The following is a 17,444-nucleotide window of genomic DNA, read 5'->3' on the forward strand; positions in this document are numbered from 1 at the left end:
GGCAAAATGAATGATGAGTTTGAGGTGACAACATGACATCCTAGGAGAATTGACAAGTGAGCAGCTGAAGATATAAAACTAGATGATGGAGGAGAAACAGAATCAGAAATGTGGATTTGGGGCGCCTGGGTGGCTCAGTGGTGAAAGCCTCTGCCTTCGGCTCAGGTCATGGTCCCAGGGTCCTGGGATCGAGCCTCACGTCGGGCTCTCTGCTCATCAGGGAGCCTGCCTCCTCCTCTCTCTCTCTCTCTGCCTGCCTCTCTGCCTGCTTGTGATCTGTCTGTCAAATAAATAAAAATCTTTAAAAAAAAAATGTGGATTTGAGAATTATCAGTCCTAAGGTAATCATAGAAGTCTGTAAGTGGGTGAGTATCTGAAGGGAGGCAATGAGGGAGAAGAGGAAGAAGTGTCCAGAAAGAAAACAAAGAAGGAGCAGTCAGGAATGTGCCTTTGATCCCAAGAGCAGGGTGAGGAGGGAGATTCAAGAGCACATGAACAACCGTGTGAGTTCCTGCAAGGGATAAAAGAGAGGACTCGGGAAATTCAGCTGAGTTTGCTGACAAGCAGCTAACCTCGAGAGAAGCAATCTCAACAGAGTGGTTGAGGCAAAAAGACAGAATGCTTTCAAGAATGGGTTAAAGCACGAGTTTATAGAGGGAGGATAGAGATAATGACTATTGATCACTTTGAGAGAGAGAAAGTCTTGAAATTACTAGGCTAACAGCACTATCAAGGAAAAGGAGAGAGACAGCTCATTTCGTCTTTTTTTTTTTTAACTTTCTTTTTGAGGTTTCTGCAAGGAGGAGGGATCCAACACAAAAAAGGACAAATGATTCAAGAGAACGCTGGGAATGACACTTCAGAAAGACTTATTAATCATAAGATATAACTCTTACATGGTTCCTGTAATGTTCAAGGCACTATTCTAAGTGCTTTTTACATATTAATACATCCTAATCTCATAATACTCTACTAAAGTGGGTACTATTGTCATGCCCCCGATAGGTGAATCAATGGAGGCATGCAGAACCTAAATGACTTACCCAAAATCACCATCTGGAAGGAGTGGGGTCAAGAAATGAATCTAGACCCAGCTGTCTAGAGACATCATGCTCTTAACCGTATTAACCGTAGGTCTCTATTACTTTGAAGGATTAAAGAAAGAAGTAACAGTAATAACTCCCTTCTTGAGACCTGGAGAAAAAAAAGGATCTCCTGATTTATTACAAGATGGAAAGGGAAGCACCTGAGCATCATCACGTATGATATGACATCATATGACAGAGCTCTATCTTGCAAGTAAGAGAAGAGGGTAGGGATTAAGGTAAAGATAGAGGACACACAGAGTCTGATGGAGATTTGGAAAAAAAGAGCACACACTACAGATTCAACAGAAGGATAATAAAACCTGTTAAACACCTTCTATAGTCCTGGTTGGTGAGGGACTATCAAAGATAGTTAACTCAACTTCAGTGTGGCCCTCTAGGGGTAATTATGGGAAGATTTGAATTGGGAGATGAGCCTAGTAGGGAAAGCTGTAAACTATGTCTGGCATTGATGTTGAGTATTGGAGAGAATTTAGATTATGTTTTACAGTTCCAGACAAGAAGCTATTTCAAATTAAAAAAGACAAGTCCTGAAACCCAGCATGCTACCGGCTCTGTATTCATAACACAAGGTTTATAGACATAGATAATCAAATTGGGTCATCTGTATGTTTTAATGCGAGCAATTTAAGTACAAGACTATTGAGTGTTCTGAATCTTTCATTAAGAAATATTGTCTTACATTACTTAATTATTTATTTCTGATATGAATATTTTTTTCAGTAACCATAAATCTCAGACTGTGAAAGACAAAATATATTATCAGGATTGTGTAAACTGAAAATAGTTGTCCAACCTCAAATCACTTTTATATATTGTTCTTCACAGCCTGATCAAATTCAGATTAAAATGTCAATGAAATACTGACTCTACCCTCGAACGTTTGTGAAGAAACCTCTGTTTCTAGGAAACATAACCAAAATATAAAAAAATAAGCTACTTAATGCAATTGATATTTAGAAAATACAATTATAATCCTCTCATAGATGACAATTCATAAGAATCTGGTTATGTTATTTTCAGAATCACTTACTTTATTTAATAGCTAAATGGATTTCATATATGTTGGCAAGGATTAGATCAGGAAAAATTTCAAAGAACATAAAATCATTTAAAATCTTACACTTTCTCTGAAATGCTGCTTTTTTTCTAAACCAAAAATAAGAAACAAGTCATAAAAATGTCATCCTGAACTTTGCCCAAAAATATTCTGTTTGCAGAAAATGGATATTTTAAAGGTTTAATTAAGGGCTGATCATCCAATATGATAGATGCTATTACATACGAAAAATAAAATATTCTCCATATAATAATATTCACTTTTAGATGACTGTCTTTAGATTGAGTTTATGAGCATTTTCTCAAACAAACAAAAAACCACACATTTTGGGGACCACGGGATATTGTACAACTACATGCTGGAACATTCTGATTCTGGCCTTTATTCGTTTCCTAGTACAGAGATATATTCCATTGATATAGAGAATTTTCAAAATAAGTGTTTTTAAACTAGCTTTTGAGTTAAAAAATAATAACTCCAGGTTGAGTTTAACTAATCAATTCTGTTGTGAAATTTTCAGAAACTGAAAGTCTGTAATAGACAGGATGACCTTATGGTAATGCTCAGAAGAACAAAGGGCACTTGCACATAAGCTTTGTGTGGTAGTATTAGCCTCTTGCTTCTAGTAGAATATTTATGATTGCATTCCAAAGTCAACTATAAATACTTTTTTCACTTAAAATATACATTTAATATATCTAAAAAGATATAATTTGTATAAATATACAATATATATTAAAACATTTAAATAATTATATATAAATTATATCATAAATATAACACTATAATAAAATATTGATATAGTAAATATTTAATATGTATAAATATATTATGTATAAGATATCTATAATATATACGTTTTCTTTGGGGTAATGAACTCATTTTACATATCCCATCACTATACATAATGAGGCAGATAGACACATTTTAAAATAAAATATTAATAGCATAAGGTATAAAACTGTTGAATCACTATGTTGTACACCTGAAGCTACTGTAACATTGTGTCAACTATACTCAAAAAATAAAATGAAATAAAATGAGATGTTAATGTTATTTTACAGATATTTGTAGACATTCTAAGAATTTCTTTGCTCATTGACTTCAATGAGTGCCTCCTCATTAAGGCAGTATAATTTAGAGACTTTTTTAAAAAACATTGAACTGAAACTTGAAGATAAATTAATAATGCTATCTTGTAAGGTTTTGGAAAATTTCTTGGGATTTCCACCTGGGGGTTAGAACATGAAACAGTAAGGAATGCAAATCAGGAAATGATTTTGAAAGCAAAAATAAATATTGAATAAGTTCTCGAGGTTAATTGCTATCTTTTTGTAAGGTCATGGGCTCTAACACAAATATTTAATATTCTTAATATATTATGTTTCCTCTACACTTAAGTTTTAAAATTTGAGCATAAAGAAGCTTCCCAGCGCAGAACAATTCCCACCTCAGCAGGGAATTCTCGTTGCCTCTAAACAAGGTGTGAGAATTCCCCTGTTCATCACTCACTGAGAAGGAGGACAAATGACTGAAAGGTCCTGGGGTAAGACAGTCAGCATGTGAGAGGGTCTGTGGAGGCAGCAGGGACTGAGCAGGAGGATAGAGTCTAGTCTGATATAAAGGGTGGAGAGAAACAGGCTTGGGAGGAACTGTCACATCCTGGGAAGAAGAAAAGTATAAAGAGCATGTTAGTGGATGAAAGTCAAGCTCACCTGGAATTAAGTCTAAACATTATAGACTTTACATCAGAATCTCTTGCTAGTAAGAAGGAAGCCTCTGCTCGCACTTGGGCCCCTCATAACACACCACTTTCATGGTGTACTGTCTCTTTCAGGAATTCCTGTCAGTCTCCCACCTCCAGCCTCCTCCACAGAAAGAAACAAGCACCTGCAGTGTCTCCTGAAGGGTGTCAAGGTTGTTATTTTTCAAAGTGTTGAGAGGAGAAATGTTTAAGGAAAGTGAGCATCCATCCCAAAGGTGATAGGATGAGATCAGAAAAGGCTTTGTGGAAGAGGACAGCAACAATGGAAATGAATCTAAGAGTGCTTGTGATTTGGTGTGGAAGAAATGAGGGAGATGGGAGGCCATCACAGAGGATATCAGTGTGCAAGCAGCAGGGCCAAAGCATCGGTTTAATTTGTGGTACTGTTAAGTTGTGAAGCTGGGCTGAGTAAGGGCAAGGGATCAGGGAGAGGTAGGTCTGGAGAGACACATGAGGTTTTCAATCCAGGCAGTGTGTTCCTTTGGAGAGAAACTGGAGAGAGCACACAGATGAGTTACAGTATAGAGAGGAGAGGGAAGGAGGCTTTCCCTAGGGTGGGTCTTGAACCTGGAAAAATGGGTGAATGCCAAAGACTTTGAGGAAGTAGGACCCACAGTATGAGGCCGGGAATGGGGGCAAGAAAGCCACGAGAGTGGGAAGTCTAGAGCCTACAAAGAAAAGCTCCAAAAAGGGCCTGTATACATAAATATCTATGAAAGACAGGGCTACTTTTTCAGATATATCATCTCTTATATTTCTGAAACTTTTAATGTGGGGAAATAAATCAACAGTGATTATCCTATAGTAAAACCCCTTAGGACATGAATCTTATAAAATGAAACCTTTATTCACCTCTGTGGCCTCAGAGTCAAGTGCAACGTGTAATATAGTAGACGCTTAATGCATTAATGACTGAAATTTCAGAGGAATATTATATTTTCTGTGAGTTCAATACTGTATTCTATTATTTCTCTGCTCCATAAGCAATGAACTAAAAATACATTTGGTTTTGTGTGAAATGGAAATTTAGTACGAAATAATACACATTGCTCAAAATTATATTTAGCAAGCAAATAAATTCCACTTTAAAACTGTACATTTAATATTTTTAATGTAAATTTTGGGGCACCTGGGTTAAACCCTCTGCCTTTGGCTCAGGTCATGATTCCAGGGCCCTGGGAGCAAGCCCCGCATCGGGCTCTCTGCTCAGCAGGGAGCCTGTTTCCTCCTCTCTCTGTCTGCCTCTCTGCTTACTTGTGATCTCTGTCTGTCAAATAAATAAATAAATAAATCTTTAATATTTTTAATGTAAATTTAATTCATTTTACCAATACTATGTATTTTTCAGCCACTGATTGTCTTTCTAAAGTGTACGTTGAACATGTTTGGATATTGGTAGATGTCTTTTTTTTTAAAGATTTTATTTATTTATTTGACAGACAGAGATCACAAGTAGGCAGAGAGGCAGACAAAGAGAGGAAGGGAAGCAGGCTCCCTGCTGAGCAGAGAGCCCCCCCGATGTGGGGCTCCATCCCAGGACCCTGGGATCATGACCTGAGCCGAAGGCAGAGGCTTTAACCCACTGAGCCACCCAGGCACCCCTTTTTTCTTTTTTTTAAGCATTAGATTCAAAACTTACTTTTAAAAGACTCAGAAAATTTAAGCAGGTTAGAAAATTATAATTCTAGATCTTTTAAATTTGTAGAAATGAGAGATTATAAGCCTCTGTACCTTGAAATGGTAACTAACTGATTTCTTGTTTGTGCTGCAAGTGTTTATTTTACATATCAAGCAAATACAAATAATTTTACACATGCACGCGGTAAGCACACATTATTGTTTTTAAAAAAGCATCCAATTTGCAACATTCTGCATCTCATTTGTTTGTATTTTTCCCCCATTTAACAATATCTTTGGAATATTCTGTCAGTCCATGAAAGATTTAGATTTCCTAGCAAAACACATTACTGAGTTATCTCAAGGATATAATTGTCATTCAATTGAGTCTTTTGGAAACTCTAGGTATATCACCCAAAATATCAAATAGTTAATGGTATGATAAATTTACCTCCTTTGCCAGTTTTCATATTTTTAATTCCTTCCTTTTGTCTAATTCCATTGGCCCCTGCCACTAACATTATTAAATAATGGTCACATTATTGTGCACCTTGAAGGGAACACTTTTAGTGTTTTCCCATTAAAGACGGCTTTTAGACTGAAATATATTCTAATTTGTTTTCTCAATCAGTGATTTCATTATTTTATCAACAGCTCATTACAATTCTTAATCAGTGTGGAAACTGATTGATTTGAGAACTGAGTAGCAAACACAAAGACTAGGTGTGTAAGGAAAAGGTAGCTTTGTTACTGACAGTTGATGGCGGTTAGGAAGAGGTGAGAGGAAAAGGTGAGCAGAACAGTTCCTGGTTGATGTTTGGCTTCAGCTTTTCTGGGAGGGTTCAAGAACCCATTCTGAGGACTTCAGAAGCCAAGACTGTAGTGATCCTGGGGCAACAGAAGATTCCCTAGATGGGGGACTCGGGCAGGGCTAAGGGCTAACCAATCAGACAGAAAATGTTTCATATTTCTGTCCTCTCTGTAGCCAACCTCCCTATCTCAGGAGCTGGTCAAGCCTGGATACTTCTGTGGGTCAGAGAGGATCCCAGCTATCCTGGGCAGCTCAGCAGGGAGGGAAGAGCAGAATCATATCAGCATTTGGACAGGCTATAGGGAGTTAAGGGTTCAGGCCAGGATCACTTTGGTTAATAATATGGTACAAAGGTGAAAAATTCTTGGTGGTGACCGCCTTGACATAAATGTCACCTGAGGCACCTGTTCTGATCTGTGCTAGTTGTCTTCTATGCTTCGTATAAGCCATTAGGCTGTGATTCTCTTTACCATCATTCTGGAAATTTTCTGTTCCTGTCTCTTTATGTTCGATCTCCTGTCTCCAATATGCCATGTCTTTCTTGGTTCTCTTTTGTATCTATTGGGCCCTAGAGGAGTTTCCTGGGGGGAAATGGAGTATTAGAAGAAAAATTTTGACCTTTGCATGTTGAAAATTTTGTTCTGCCCTTACATTTAATTTTTCTAGTTTTCTTTTGTCAATTCTTATAAATTCATTTCCCTTGCTTTCCTTATGCACAGGATGTTATCGTTCTTAAATTTTCTAAATCAAATATTTAATTCATTTGTCTGTATTCTCATATTCATTCATTAACCATATTTAGAGTCATGAGTTTTCTTCCAGAGACTATTTTGACTGTATTCCATAATTTCTAATAGGCAATAGTTTCATTACTTTTTTCTTCCAGGTAGAAATTTTATTTTGAATTTCCTCTTTAATCAAAAATTTTTTGAAAAGCACATTTTTCAATATGCAGGTAGCAAGGAAGTCCAAATAGTCACAATGCATATGGAAGTTTGTTACTTTTCAAAATATTTTGCCAGAAGATAACTTGAGAACCTCCAAATGATTCAAAAGATATTCTTGGTCCTTCTCTATCTCATTATTATAAAAATACACACACACACACACACACACACACACGCACACACCCATCTTTATCCCTATGTTTTTATTACTATATATAGGAATCTTGACCATATACAAATGTAATATACATAACAGGCCCTTTCTATATACTGTGTGTGTGTGTGTGTGTGTGTGTGTGTACACACATCTACAATGACTTTGTCATCAGAGCTTATCTATGGATGTTGATGTAACTTCAGCCTCACACCCACAATTATTTTACATATTCTACTGCCGATTATACCTTCACAATTTTCTCACAGAATTGTAATTTGATATAAAGAAGTCCCTTACTTTAAGGAATAAATTTTCTCTAACTTATTTCTCTTCTAAATCCCCAAAATGTCACTCATTGTAGATTTCATGTGTAGAACACAAATGCCATACACTGAAACTATTTTAAATCTGTGTTTTAATTTAACTGCATTATAAAACTGCAATACGGTGTGATTGCTCACTATGTCCTGTTTTAAATATTCAGATATGTTTTCAATGCACTTCATAATGGTATCTGATACAAAGGAGTGAATTTCAGTTCACCATTCTATTGTTTTCTATGTATTACTTTATAGTGTTTTCTGCAGCAGGAAGAACATGTATGTTTCCAATTAAATTGGGTTTTTAATTTTTCCTCTATGAATATTCCTCAAAAAAGATATTTATCATTGACTTCAGCAAAATGTTAAACATTATAATATTGAGTACCTCACGTCTTTAAACATTACTAAAGTCGCAAAGCATCACCAGGTCCTGAATGCCTACTTTGTAAATGTCTTATGATGCCATAATGCCATTATTAGTTAAAACTCAAGGTAAAACTATAAATATAGGGCTAGGTATACTAATATGAATGATGAATTAACAATATGGCTGTTAACAAGCTTATACTAGATATAGGTCTTACATCATCACTGTCATTGTTATTTATTCCTATATTAGTCGTGGTACACTCAATCCAGACTATTTTGCAGATGTTTTAAAATAAACCCCCTTGTTCATTTTATGTGGATTATTTTAATTAAAAATAGTTATGTGATAGTGGGTGCCTGGGTGGCTCAGTGGTTTAAGCCGCTGCATTCGGCTCAGGTCATGATCTCAGGGTCCTGGAATCGAGTCCCACATCGGGCTCTCTGCTCACCAGGGAGCCTGCTTCTCTCCCTCTCTCTGCCTGCCTCTCTGTCTACTTGTGATCTTTCTCTGTCAAATAAATAAATAAAATCTTAAAAAAAAATAGTTATGTGATAAATCATACGTCGGACTGGGCACATGATCTTCAATCAAGGATAAAAGGCTTAAGGAGTAGCCAGCTGAGGGCTCTCTGTTCACTGCACCAAACTGAAGGGCTGACACTTTCCCAGGAAATCTCACTGAAAATATACATGAGTTGTGACTGTCTAGCACTCAGACTTACAAAGGACACCAGTGTAAATCCATATTAATCGGCAAAGCTTAAAATATTTCTTAGAATTTTAAGTCAGGAGGTGGCCAGCTTTTCCTGTGAGGGTCCACCGAGGATACACAGTAGGCTTTGCAAACCATATGTTCTGTCACTATTACCATGGTAGCATGAAAACAGCCTCAGACAATACATTAAAGAATACGTATGGTCGTGTACCAATAAAATATTATTTATAGGAACAGGTGGTGGACCAGATATGGCCAACAGGTAATAGTGTGAACCCTATCGTACATCAATAAAATCTTCATCATATCTAACCTGTACCCCACCACCACCCCAAGGAACTATCTTGAGGTAGGTAGATACTGCTTTGGAGATCACTACTCTAAATGATTCCTGGAAATGAACATCATCTACCCTGCTTTTGCATCCAATAGATGAATCTTCTAATGTTCTAGTTTTTGAGGGAAGGATAGGGAATCATAAAATTGTTTCATACCCCATTTCTATCAGTGAGATATGTTACCAAAGCAATTTCTAGTAAAATGCTTTAAACTACTTTTCACTTACTTGAGAATTGTCTTTTTCAGTATAAAAATACTTAGGACAAATTTTTCAAAAGAAAATAAGCTTGACTTAGGAGCTTGATTTTTAAAAAGGGATTCTTTTATTTGATTATAATATCATATCCTGAAAAATAAGGAACACAAGAATTTATGAAGCGAGTAATACCTTTGTTCATTATAGAAAATTTTGCAGACAATATGTGGTGAATAAATTAATTTAGTTCTGTTTATTAAGAGAGCTGGAGAAACTGCAGAATTAAGTATTGACAGAGACTTCAGAAAATTAATGCTATAGCCATATGCGCTGCATTTACCACTCTAAAAAAAGCCTACTTTCCCCTCAGCCATCAAGTGGAACTATTTAACTTCAAAAGCTGTTTTCACTGCAATACCAAAGGGCATTTTAAGGCACTATGGGCTCTTTTCATTAAAGCCTGCACATCTGAGACTCTTTTGTTCATCCTGGCATTTTAAAGTTACCCCCTTTCCCGTGGTTTGGAAGTGAAGGGTGAAAATCCACTTTCTCTTCGCTCCTGCTGTCCCCACTTCACACCATGCAGTGATTTGTGCCTCTGGAAATGCAGTGCATCACCAGGTGAAATTACTGGAGCCCTTTTTTATTTTTTAAGATTTTATTTATTTATTTAACAGAGAGATACACAGCAAGAGAAGGAACACAAGCAGGGGGAGTGGGAGAAGGAGAAGCAGGCTTCCTGCCAAGCAGGGAGCCCGATGTGGGACTAGAGGCAGGACTAGATACCCGGACCCTGGGATCATGACCTGAGCAGAAGGCAGACACTTAATGACTGAGCCACCCAGGTGCCCCTGGAATAGCTTCTTGTTTATCAGCCCTTATTCTGGGGGATCTATATGCATTTTAAAAACAGACATACTTTACGCCTCACTTACCTATTTCAAACTCTTATTTGAACCAAAAAATGCAAACATGTGAAGTAGGAAAAGAAAATAGCATATGCTTAGCTTTTTCAAATCCCCTTCACCCCAAAAAGTTTTTAAATGATTCAAATACAATTTGCAAGATAGGCTTTGGATTAGTTAGGGCTTAGCGTTTGTGGTTGTCTAACAGCAAACCTTAAAGAGCAGATGCCCCTGGGAAGGTACTGTGATGGCAACATGCTCAAGGGAAAGAAAGAGAAAATATGTCATAATCAATCACAGTGGGCGCTAGAAGGTTAAAATGTCCAGTTTTGTTTTTCTATACATAGAATTTAATTCTTATCTTAGGGTGCCACCAGACATGTATTTGGTAGAGAGGTGCCACCAGACATGTATTGAAGTCAAAAAACAACATAGAAAAGAGACTTCGGTGATTTCTCATAACAGTGGGGAGGAGAGAACATATTTGATATCGTCTTAGCAAGGGGTCAAACCCTTTCTTCCAAAATTACAGTGATTTTAAAGGAAATGATAACAATAAACATTTCAAATGTGTATTCCCTTTCAAGTGTCCAAAGCCCTTTTGCGGTGACTATTTTGTATAATCACAAATAGGTATCAGTATGGGTACCATTAGAAATGGGATGAGGGAGTCTGCCTCTTCCTCCTCTCTCTCTCTGCCTGCTTCTCTGCCTACTTGTGCTCTGTCAAATAAATAAAAATCTTTAAAAAAAAAAAAAAGAAATGGGATGAGTAGTCCCATCTTTTTCTAGGATAAAAATTAAGTTCAGAGTTCCCAGGCTCACACAGAATCTATGTTCTTTCCACTGCATTCTATTGCAAGGTTTCTCTCCTTTGCAGGAAGCAGAAGAATCAAAGACTCCAGTAACCAGCAGTCACAGAAAGTCCCTTAAGGGATCAGAGGACCAGAGAACTGGGCCATGTTGTGTGTAGCTTGAGTGTGTAGTGGACAGTTTCACACGAGGAAGTACGGATTACAGGGAAAGTTAAGATTGACAGAAAGAGACCAAGGTCCAAAATAGGTAGAAATCACTAGAACCTAAGCTTTATGAGGGCAGGGATACTGTCGGCTCGATTTCCAGCAGAGTCACCCATATATGTTGCAGAGCTTGGCACACAAACGTTAAAGAGTTGAATGCTAGGAGTAGAGAGAAAGGAGTGAGCATGGAGGGAAGCAGCAATGCCACTCATCACGAACATCAGGAAACCATAGCATTGAGGGGACCACTTACCAGGAAATAGGGACTGTTTGTTACGATTTTGACCTACACAGTAGATTACAAGACTTTCCATCTCCCCAAACATTATGGCCTGAGCAACACTTGCTCCTTTCCTTTTTTGAATCATCTAAGGATGAGAAACATCAACCAATAATATTTGAATATTTAATAACATTTATCATTATATTCCAATAGTATTTACAAACATAAACACAGAATTGTAGGGTAAGAGGGCACCATGAAAAGTATTTTGTACAATGCCCTCTTTCTGCAGCTATGTAATAAGGTTCAGGATCAGGAAGCACTTCATCAAATAACAGGCATTTTTCATACCACTGCCTGACATTCAAAATTTTCTCTTAAAAAAAAAAAACTCTTTTTTAATTGATTCTCCTGAAACCTAACAATTGGGGAAATAGAAGAATGAAGGTAAAATGTATAGGAAGTTGGGGAAGCCATAACTTGGCTGAAATATCTAGTGTCAATAAAAATGCATGCCCCTTAATAAATGGGGATATGGCTAGAGGCTATATGGTATGTGGGGAAATCCCATCAATGGAAGCTTACCTCCTTTATACAAATCAAATAGGGAAAAGTTCTTAGTTAAGGCACAAAAAGAAGATACCTAGTCAGTGTCGGTTGAACTGAAATGCTGTGCAGTGGTAGCATTGAGATTCTTTGGTTTAGTGTTCTTGGAGCTGGAAGGGAGCCAAGAAATGGTGTCGTCCAGGATTTCTCAACTCCAGCACTACTGACATTTCAGGCTGGATAATTCAGCATTGTGTGAGACTGCCCCATACATTGCTTAGAGGCCAGCATTCCTGGCCTCTGCCCACTAGATGCCAGTGGCATCCTCAATTATGACAACCAATAATGTTTGGGCCAACATCACCCCAGTTGAAAACCACCAGGCCAGCCCAATTCTCTCACTTCATTGATGAGGTTCATGGCTCACAAACACACAGGGTAGAGCTGATTAATCAAGGGTAGAGCTGACTAATCAAGCTTCCATGGCTATGTTCCAGACATCAGAGTTCTTTCTGAAAAACCAAGCTGCTCTAGTTTTCCTTTGGTTCAATTATACCTCAGAATGAATGAGCTCATCAGATCCTCCCTGGATAGAGGTTCTAAAATTGGGAGGTGAGACTAGCCTGACCCTACAATATTCTGCAAAAGGCCAGTCCTTCCACAAAATGCAGTTCAGGAGAGCCTAACATTTCCTGGAAATAGATTAGCCAAAGATTGAAAAAAAAACACCTCTATTTCCGAACTTACCCAAAGGAATGAATGTCATACTCGCTTGCTTTATTCGAACCGGTAAAATACGTTAAGCCTCTCAACTCTACCAGATAAATATAAGAGACAATCCAGTCCCGGTGAGTTGTTTATTACCATGCCAAATGCAATTTTCTATTTTCAAGGAAAAATAAAGGTTTATATCTATATCTATATCTATATCTATATATACACCCACACATACACACACATACATACATAAAGGTTAAAATGTGTATATGTATGTATGTATATATATATATACACATATATATATATGTGTATATATGTATATATATATATACACATCACGCCTAAAGGTCCATAAGACAAATTGGTATTTGGATGATCTGGCTGCAAGAGATTAAATTTCTCTTCAGATGTCCGTATTTGGAGATTAGAACGTTAGCTTGAAAAAATCTAAAAACCTGCCAGCTCTGCGGTCCTTGAGGAATCATCAATTTTGAATTTATAGATTTTACAGATCTTCCTTTCCATGCAGCCTTCGAAATAAATAGAACTACATTTTTGCACTTGTGTAATGTATTCCATACATATTCTTTTTCCATATATTTACCGTAAAGGACCTCATTCACCAGCTTGAGTTGAGTTTTCCCACGTTCTGGACTTCTCAGGCTGTCTGTGGCTCTTTAATGGAATTCAAAAACCAGTTTATTTACCCCCTTTTTCTCTCTGCTTCATTCTCTCCTATGCATTCTTTTGGTTGCTGCTATCATTTGAATTTGTTGTTCTTCTTGCCCAAATTACCCACCTTTTTTTTTCTTTATCTTGGATCACAAAAAAGAGGTTTCTAAATCTCTCCACATAACTCATCTTCAGACTTATATATTTTGCTGTGACCTTTACATTTGTCAACAAAGTCTAATCTCACCCACACTTTAAAATAAGTAACAATCTCCCTGCTGCTTAGAGAGTATAATGTGTTTCAAACACATCAATCTTAGCATTTATATTCAAATAGTACATCTGACTTTCACTGTGTCATCCTCTGTGCTTTCTACCTTGAGTCCTCTTCTTATGGGTCAAAGAAAATTATTTGATAGAGAAGAGAAAATCACAAGCCTCTCACTCAGATCGCATTTCCTAAGGATCTTTATTGTTAAATAACAAAGTTTAATCAAGTAAATTTTGAAGATTTACTTGGCTTTATTAAAGGATTCATGAACCTCCAGGAAGTAGAAGAGAGCTCTGAGGAGTTAGGCAAAATGGAAGGGTTTGTAGAAGGGTGGGGCAAGAACATTATTAGCAAAAGAAAAGGACTGTCCAGGGGAGGTAGCTTTGGGGAGGGGGGCAGGTGTCTTATCATGCAGATTATTACCTCCTATTTCTTTGGTGGGCGGGGAATGATAGAAAAATTCTTGACTGACAAACAAAGACTATATTTCCAGGGGAGGTAGAAACTGCAAATCAATTACGTACTAAGCACAGGTTCAAGAACTCTAAATGATACCATCTGGGGCCCATGGTATCCATGGGATTTTTTTGGGAAAATCCATTTTGGGATTTTTTTTAAACATTATTAATAACCATAAGTCATTTTAAGGTAGTTGTAGAATTGAAACTGTGTAAGGAAGGAGGAAGGGGAGTATTATAGACAGTGTGCTGGAAGAACAGCACTCGTTTTACCAAAACTGTCTTAAATGCCATATTGGTACCGTCTATAGTTCTATCTACAGGCTGACCTTGACTCAGAGTTCAAGGAAAAGTTTGGGGTACAGACCAGTGAAGTAAAACATAAGAATGTATCATTTTCCTTGCCAAAACAAAACTTTCTAATCTCTAAATAACATTTACTCTGGATATTACTTAAAATATTTTACACAACTACCTTCTCTCTTTTGACATTCTGTTGTTTAATACTCTTCAGAAGAAACTAATATATGATATTTAATTTTAACAAGACCTTATCTTAAAACTGTAGCATAATTTACATGAGAGCCTCTAAATATGACACTACCATTCCTCTTAAATAGAGATAGATAGGGACATCATGAGCTAACAAAACATCAAAGAACACATTTGTATAAAACTTTCAGATTATCATTTTTTCCCCATAGATTAGGATATGGTAAGATACTGCATATCTACCAATATTTCTTAGGCAACTAATGCTTCAGAGCTTGACTAATTATTAGAATTAATTATTAGAATTCAGTTGCTTAAGTAATTATTAGAATTATTAGAAATAGAATAATTCTATCTATTATGATCCAAGTGGCAATGGGTCTTCTTCATGTGTTTGTTTGCTTGTTTTAAAGCAAGTAAGAATCTCTTCAATACTTTAATGCTATGTAAGGCAAAGGAAGGGGGACAAGAAACTAAGTTTCCCATAGCTTGAAGACAACTGCAACAGAAAATTGAAACTCTGTAGTTCCAGTTCTAATCTTCCAATCTCAATAATCACACAAGGTCATGAGAAAGCTTAACCCCCCCCCAAATAGAAAGAATGAGAGGAAATCTTAAGTCTGAAAAGGTGATCCTATTTTGATTATATTCTAGAGAAAAAGCAAATATTGTCTCTATAGGACAATTTCAGAAAAGAAAAAGAAAAAAGAAACAGTTTATGATGATAAACTATTACATGTGATATAGTACCTGTTTATAATAAACAATTACCTATTACACTTAGAGGGAGGAAGGAGGCGTGGGAAGGTAGAAAGGAAGGAAATAAGAAAGAAAGGTGGGGAAGGAGGGAGGAAGACAAAAGGAAAAAGGAAAAAAAACTCACAAAGATTTCATTATTCGAATAAACAAAAATAACCTGGCAAAACATGAAGAAACTAAATCTCTGGTCTTAACCCTTCCATAAGAAATGTAACACAAGGCATTTCGGTTCTCCCTCCTTAAGACAGGGAAAACCACTTAATCACTTCCCCCCTAGACCTAGAAAGGTTAAACATTTTAAGCTGAAAACTACTTCTCAATGAAAGGTTAGCACTGATAAGAGATCATTTTACGACAAAAGAGAATGGACTATTTTGATTGAGAAACAATTGTTGAAACAGTAGCAATTTATGGCAAAGCTAGAAGTCATTCAGAATAAAAGGCAGTATTGTCAGTTTCACCTATGACAAAGATGAATACTTGCTCTGTAATAGTAACATGCACGTGACACAAGGAAGTGAAGGTGAAGGTCGCAGAAGAAATCTAACTTGATGAATTAATGAGATAGAAATCTGAAAGTCACCCACATAATCATCAAAGTTGAATGTCAAACAAATTTGGTAGCGAAGTCAGGTATCTCAGAAAAATCAGAGAAAAGAAAGACTGAAAATATTACCCCCCCCAAAAAAAATCCCCCATAATTGTCCCTTTAGGTTCTCTGCAAAGTGGTGTGGAGGAAATTCATTAAATGGTCATTTTCACACAAAACATGTTCTTTTTCTTATTGAAGCAAATTAGAAAGAAAATAAAATTCAAGAGGCACACGTGCTAGGAAGTGTTATTTCTCACTAAAACAAAACAAAACAAAAAAACAAACAAACAAAAAAAACCAACCAGGGTAATCAGATGAAATAACAATATTTCCTCTTTAATTCTGTCCAAATCCTTTCTTTTTATATATTTCTCTAAGGCTTTCAGAAGAAAATTACATATTTAATACTTTGGGTTCAATTACTTATTTATAAAGAGAGAAAGAGAGTATTTTATGTAACATTTTATATAACTGAGTTTAGCAATTGCTTTTTTATTAAGTTGAAGATCTTAAGTGAAGAAATCACCTTTATCCAATTAGACACACTAACTGACCAGAAAACAATCAATGTATTTTGCCAACTCACAAGTAGTCAGACAAACTAAAAATCAGTGGGCTCTTTAAGTATCTTCATTCTCATCAGTGAATTGATTTTCTAAGCCTCAATGTCTTCTGGATGCCTGTTTGTCCAATCAATTCTGTTAATTACTTTTCAGCTCTGACCTTGGCTGTCTATAGGGTATGCTTCAAAGTATATCACCATACTTTCAAATCCAAATGCAAGTGTGAGGATTTTTTGCAATAAGTCAACAGGACCACAAATTGATACAATAATGGAGTTAAAGGTAATTTCAAAAAAGCATAAGCTTCATTCCAAAGAGTCTTTGTCACAAAATCCATCAAATATAGACAGATGCTTCTTGGCCTATGCCATTTTGATGTAAAAGCTGTTGATTAATAAGTCTCAATTACCTGATGAAGCGTTTAGTTTCAAACTTTGGTTTTAGTACCCAGAGACAGTCTCCAGGCAAATGTTCAGTTCATTATCAGTTTAAAAGGCTGCCTGCTTGTATCTTAAGCTACAGTAAATACATTTCTGTCTGGTCTCATCATCTCTAGTGTCTGACATTTTGTAACAGAGAGTTTTGAAATCATATTTTATGGCAGCGAAGCTGTTAGGGGAAATTTATTGATTTAACAATCCCATCCAGCATCTCCTGTCATGTGGAACTGTCCCCAGTACAAGGCAGATTAGTGAATGTGAGCTGCTTCAATTTGGCCCAAGTGTCTGGCTAAAGAATTTTCCATTACATGGGTGGGTGAGATCAACTGAGTTTGGAACCATTCAATTTATTCTGTGGCAGCAGCAAAGGAGACTACAAG

The 17,444-nt window shown here is 36.6% G+C and overlaps 1 protein-coding gene across 4 annotated transcripts in view; it reads right to left on the bottom strand.

Annotated features, from left to right (window-relative positions):
* The window catches only part of MLIP (muscular LMNA interacting protein), a 250,607-nt gene that overhangs the window by 32,376 nt on the left and 200,787 nt on the right, over positions 1-17,444 (bottom strand). The window contains exon 13 of one of the 4 annotated variants that reach the window (XM_047733786.1): positions 3,634-3,828. The exons of 1 other annotated variant lie outside the window; for it this stretch is intronic. In XM_047733786.1, the coding sequence (XP_047589742.1) occupies positions 3,634-3,828 (195 nt within the window). Of the gene's footprint in view, positions 1-3,616; positions 3,829-17,444 lie in introns of all 4 variants that reach the window. 2 more of the 4 variants (XM_047733788.1, XM_047733787.1) reach the window with 2 other exon arrangements.

The sequence above is a fragment of the Lutra lutra genome, chromosome 6 (genome assembly GCF_902655055.1).
Source record: "Lutra lutra chromosome 6, mLutLut1.2, whole genome shotgun sequence".
Classification (NCBI taxonomy): domain Eukaryota; kingdom Metazoa; phylum Chordata; class Mammalia; order Carnivora; family Mustelidae; genus Lutra; species Lutra lutra.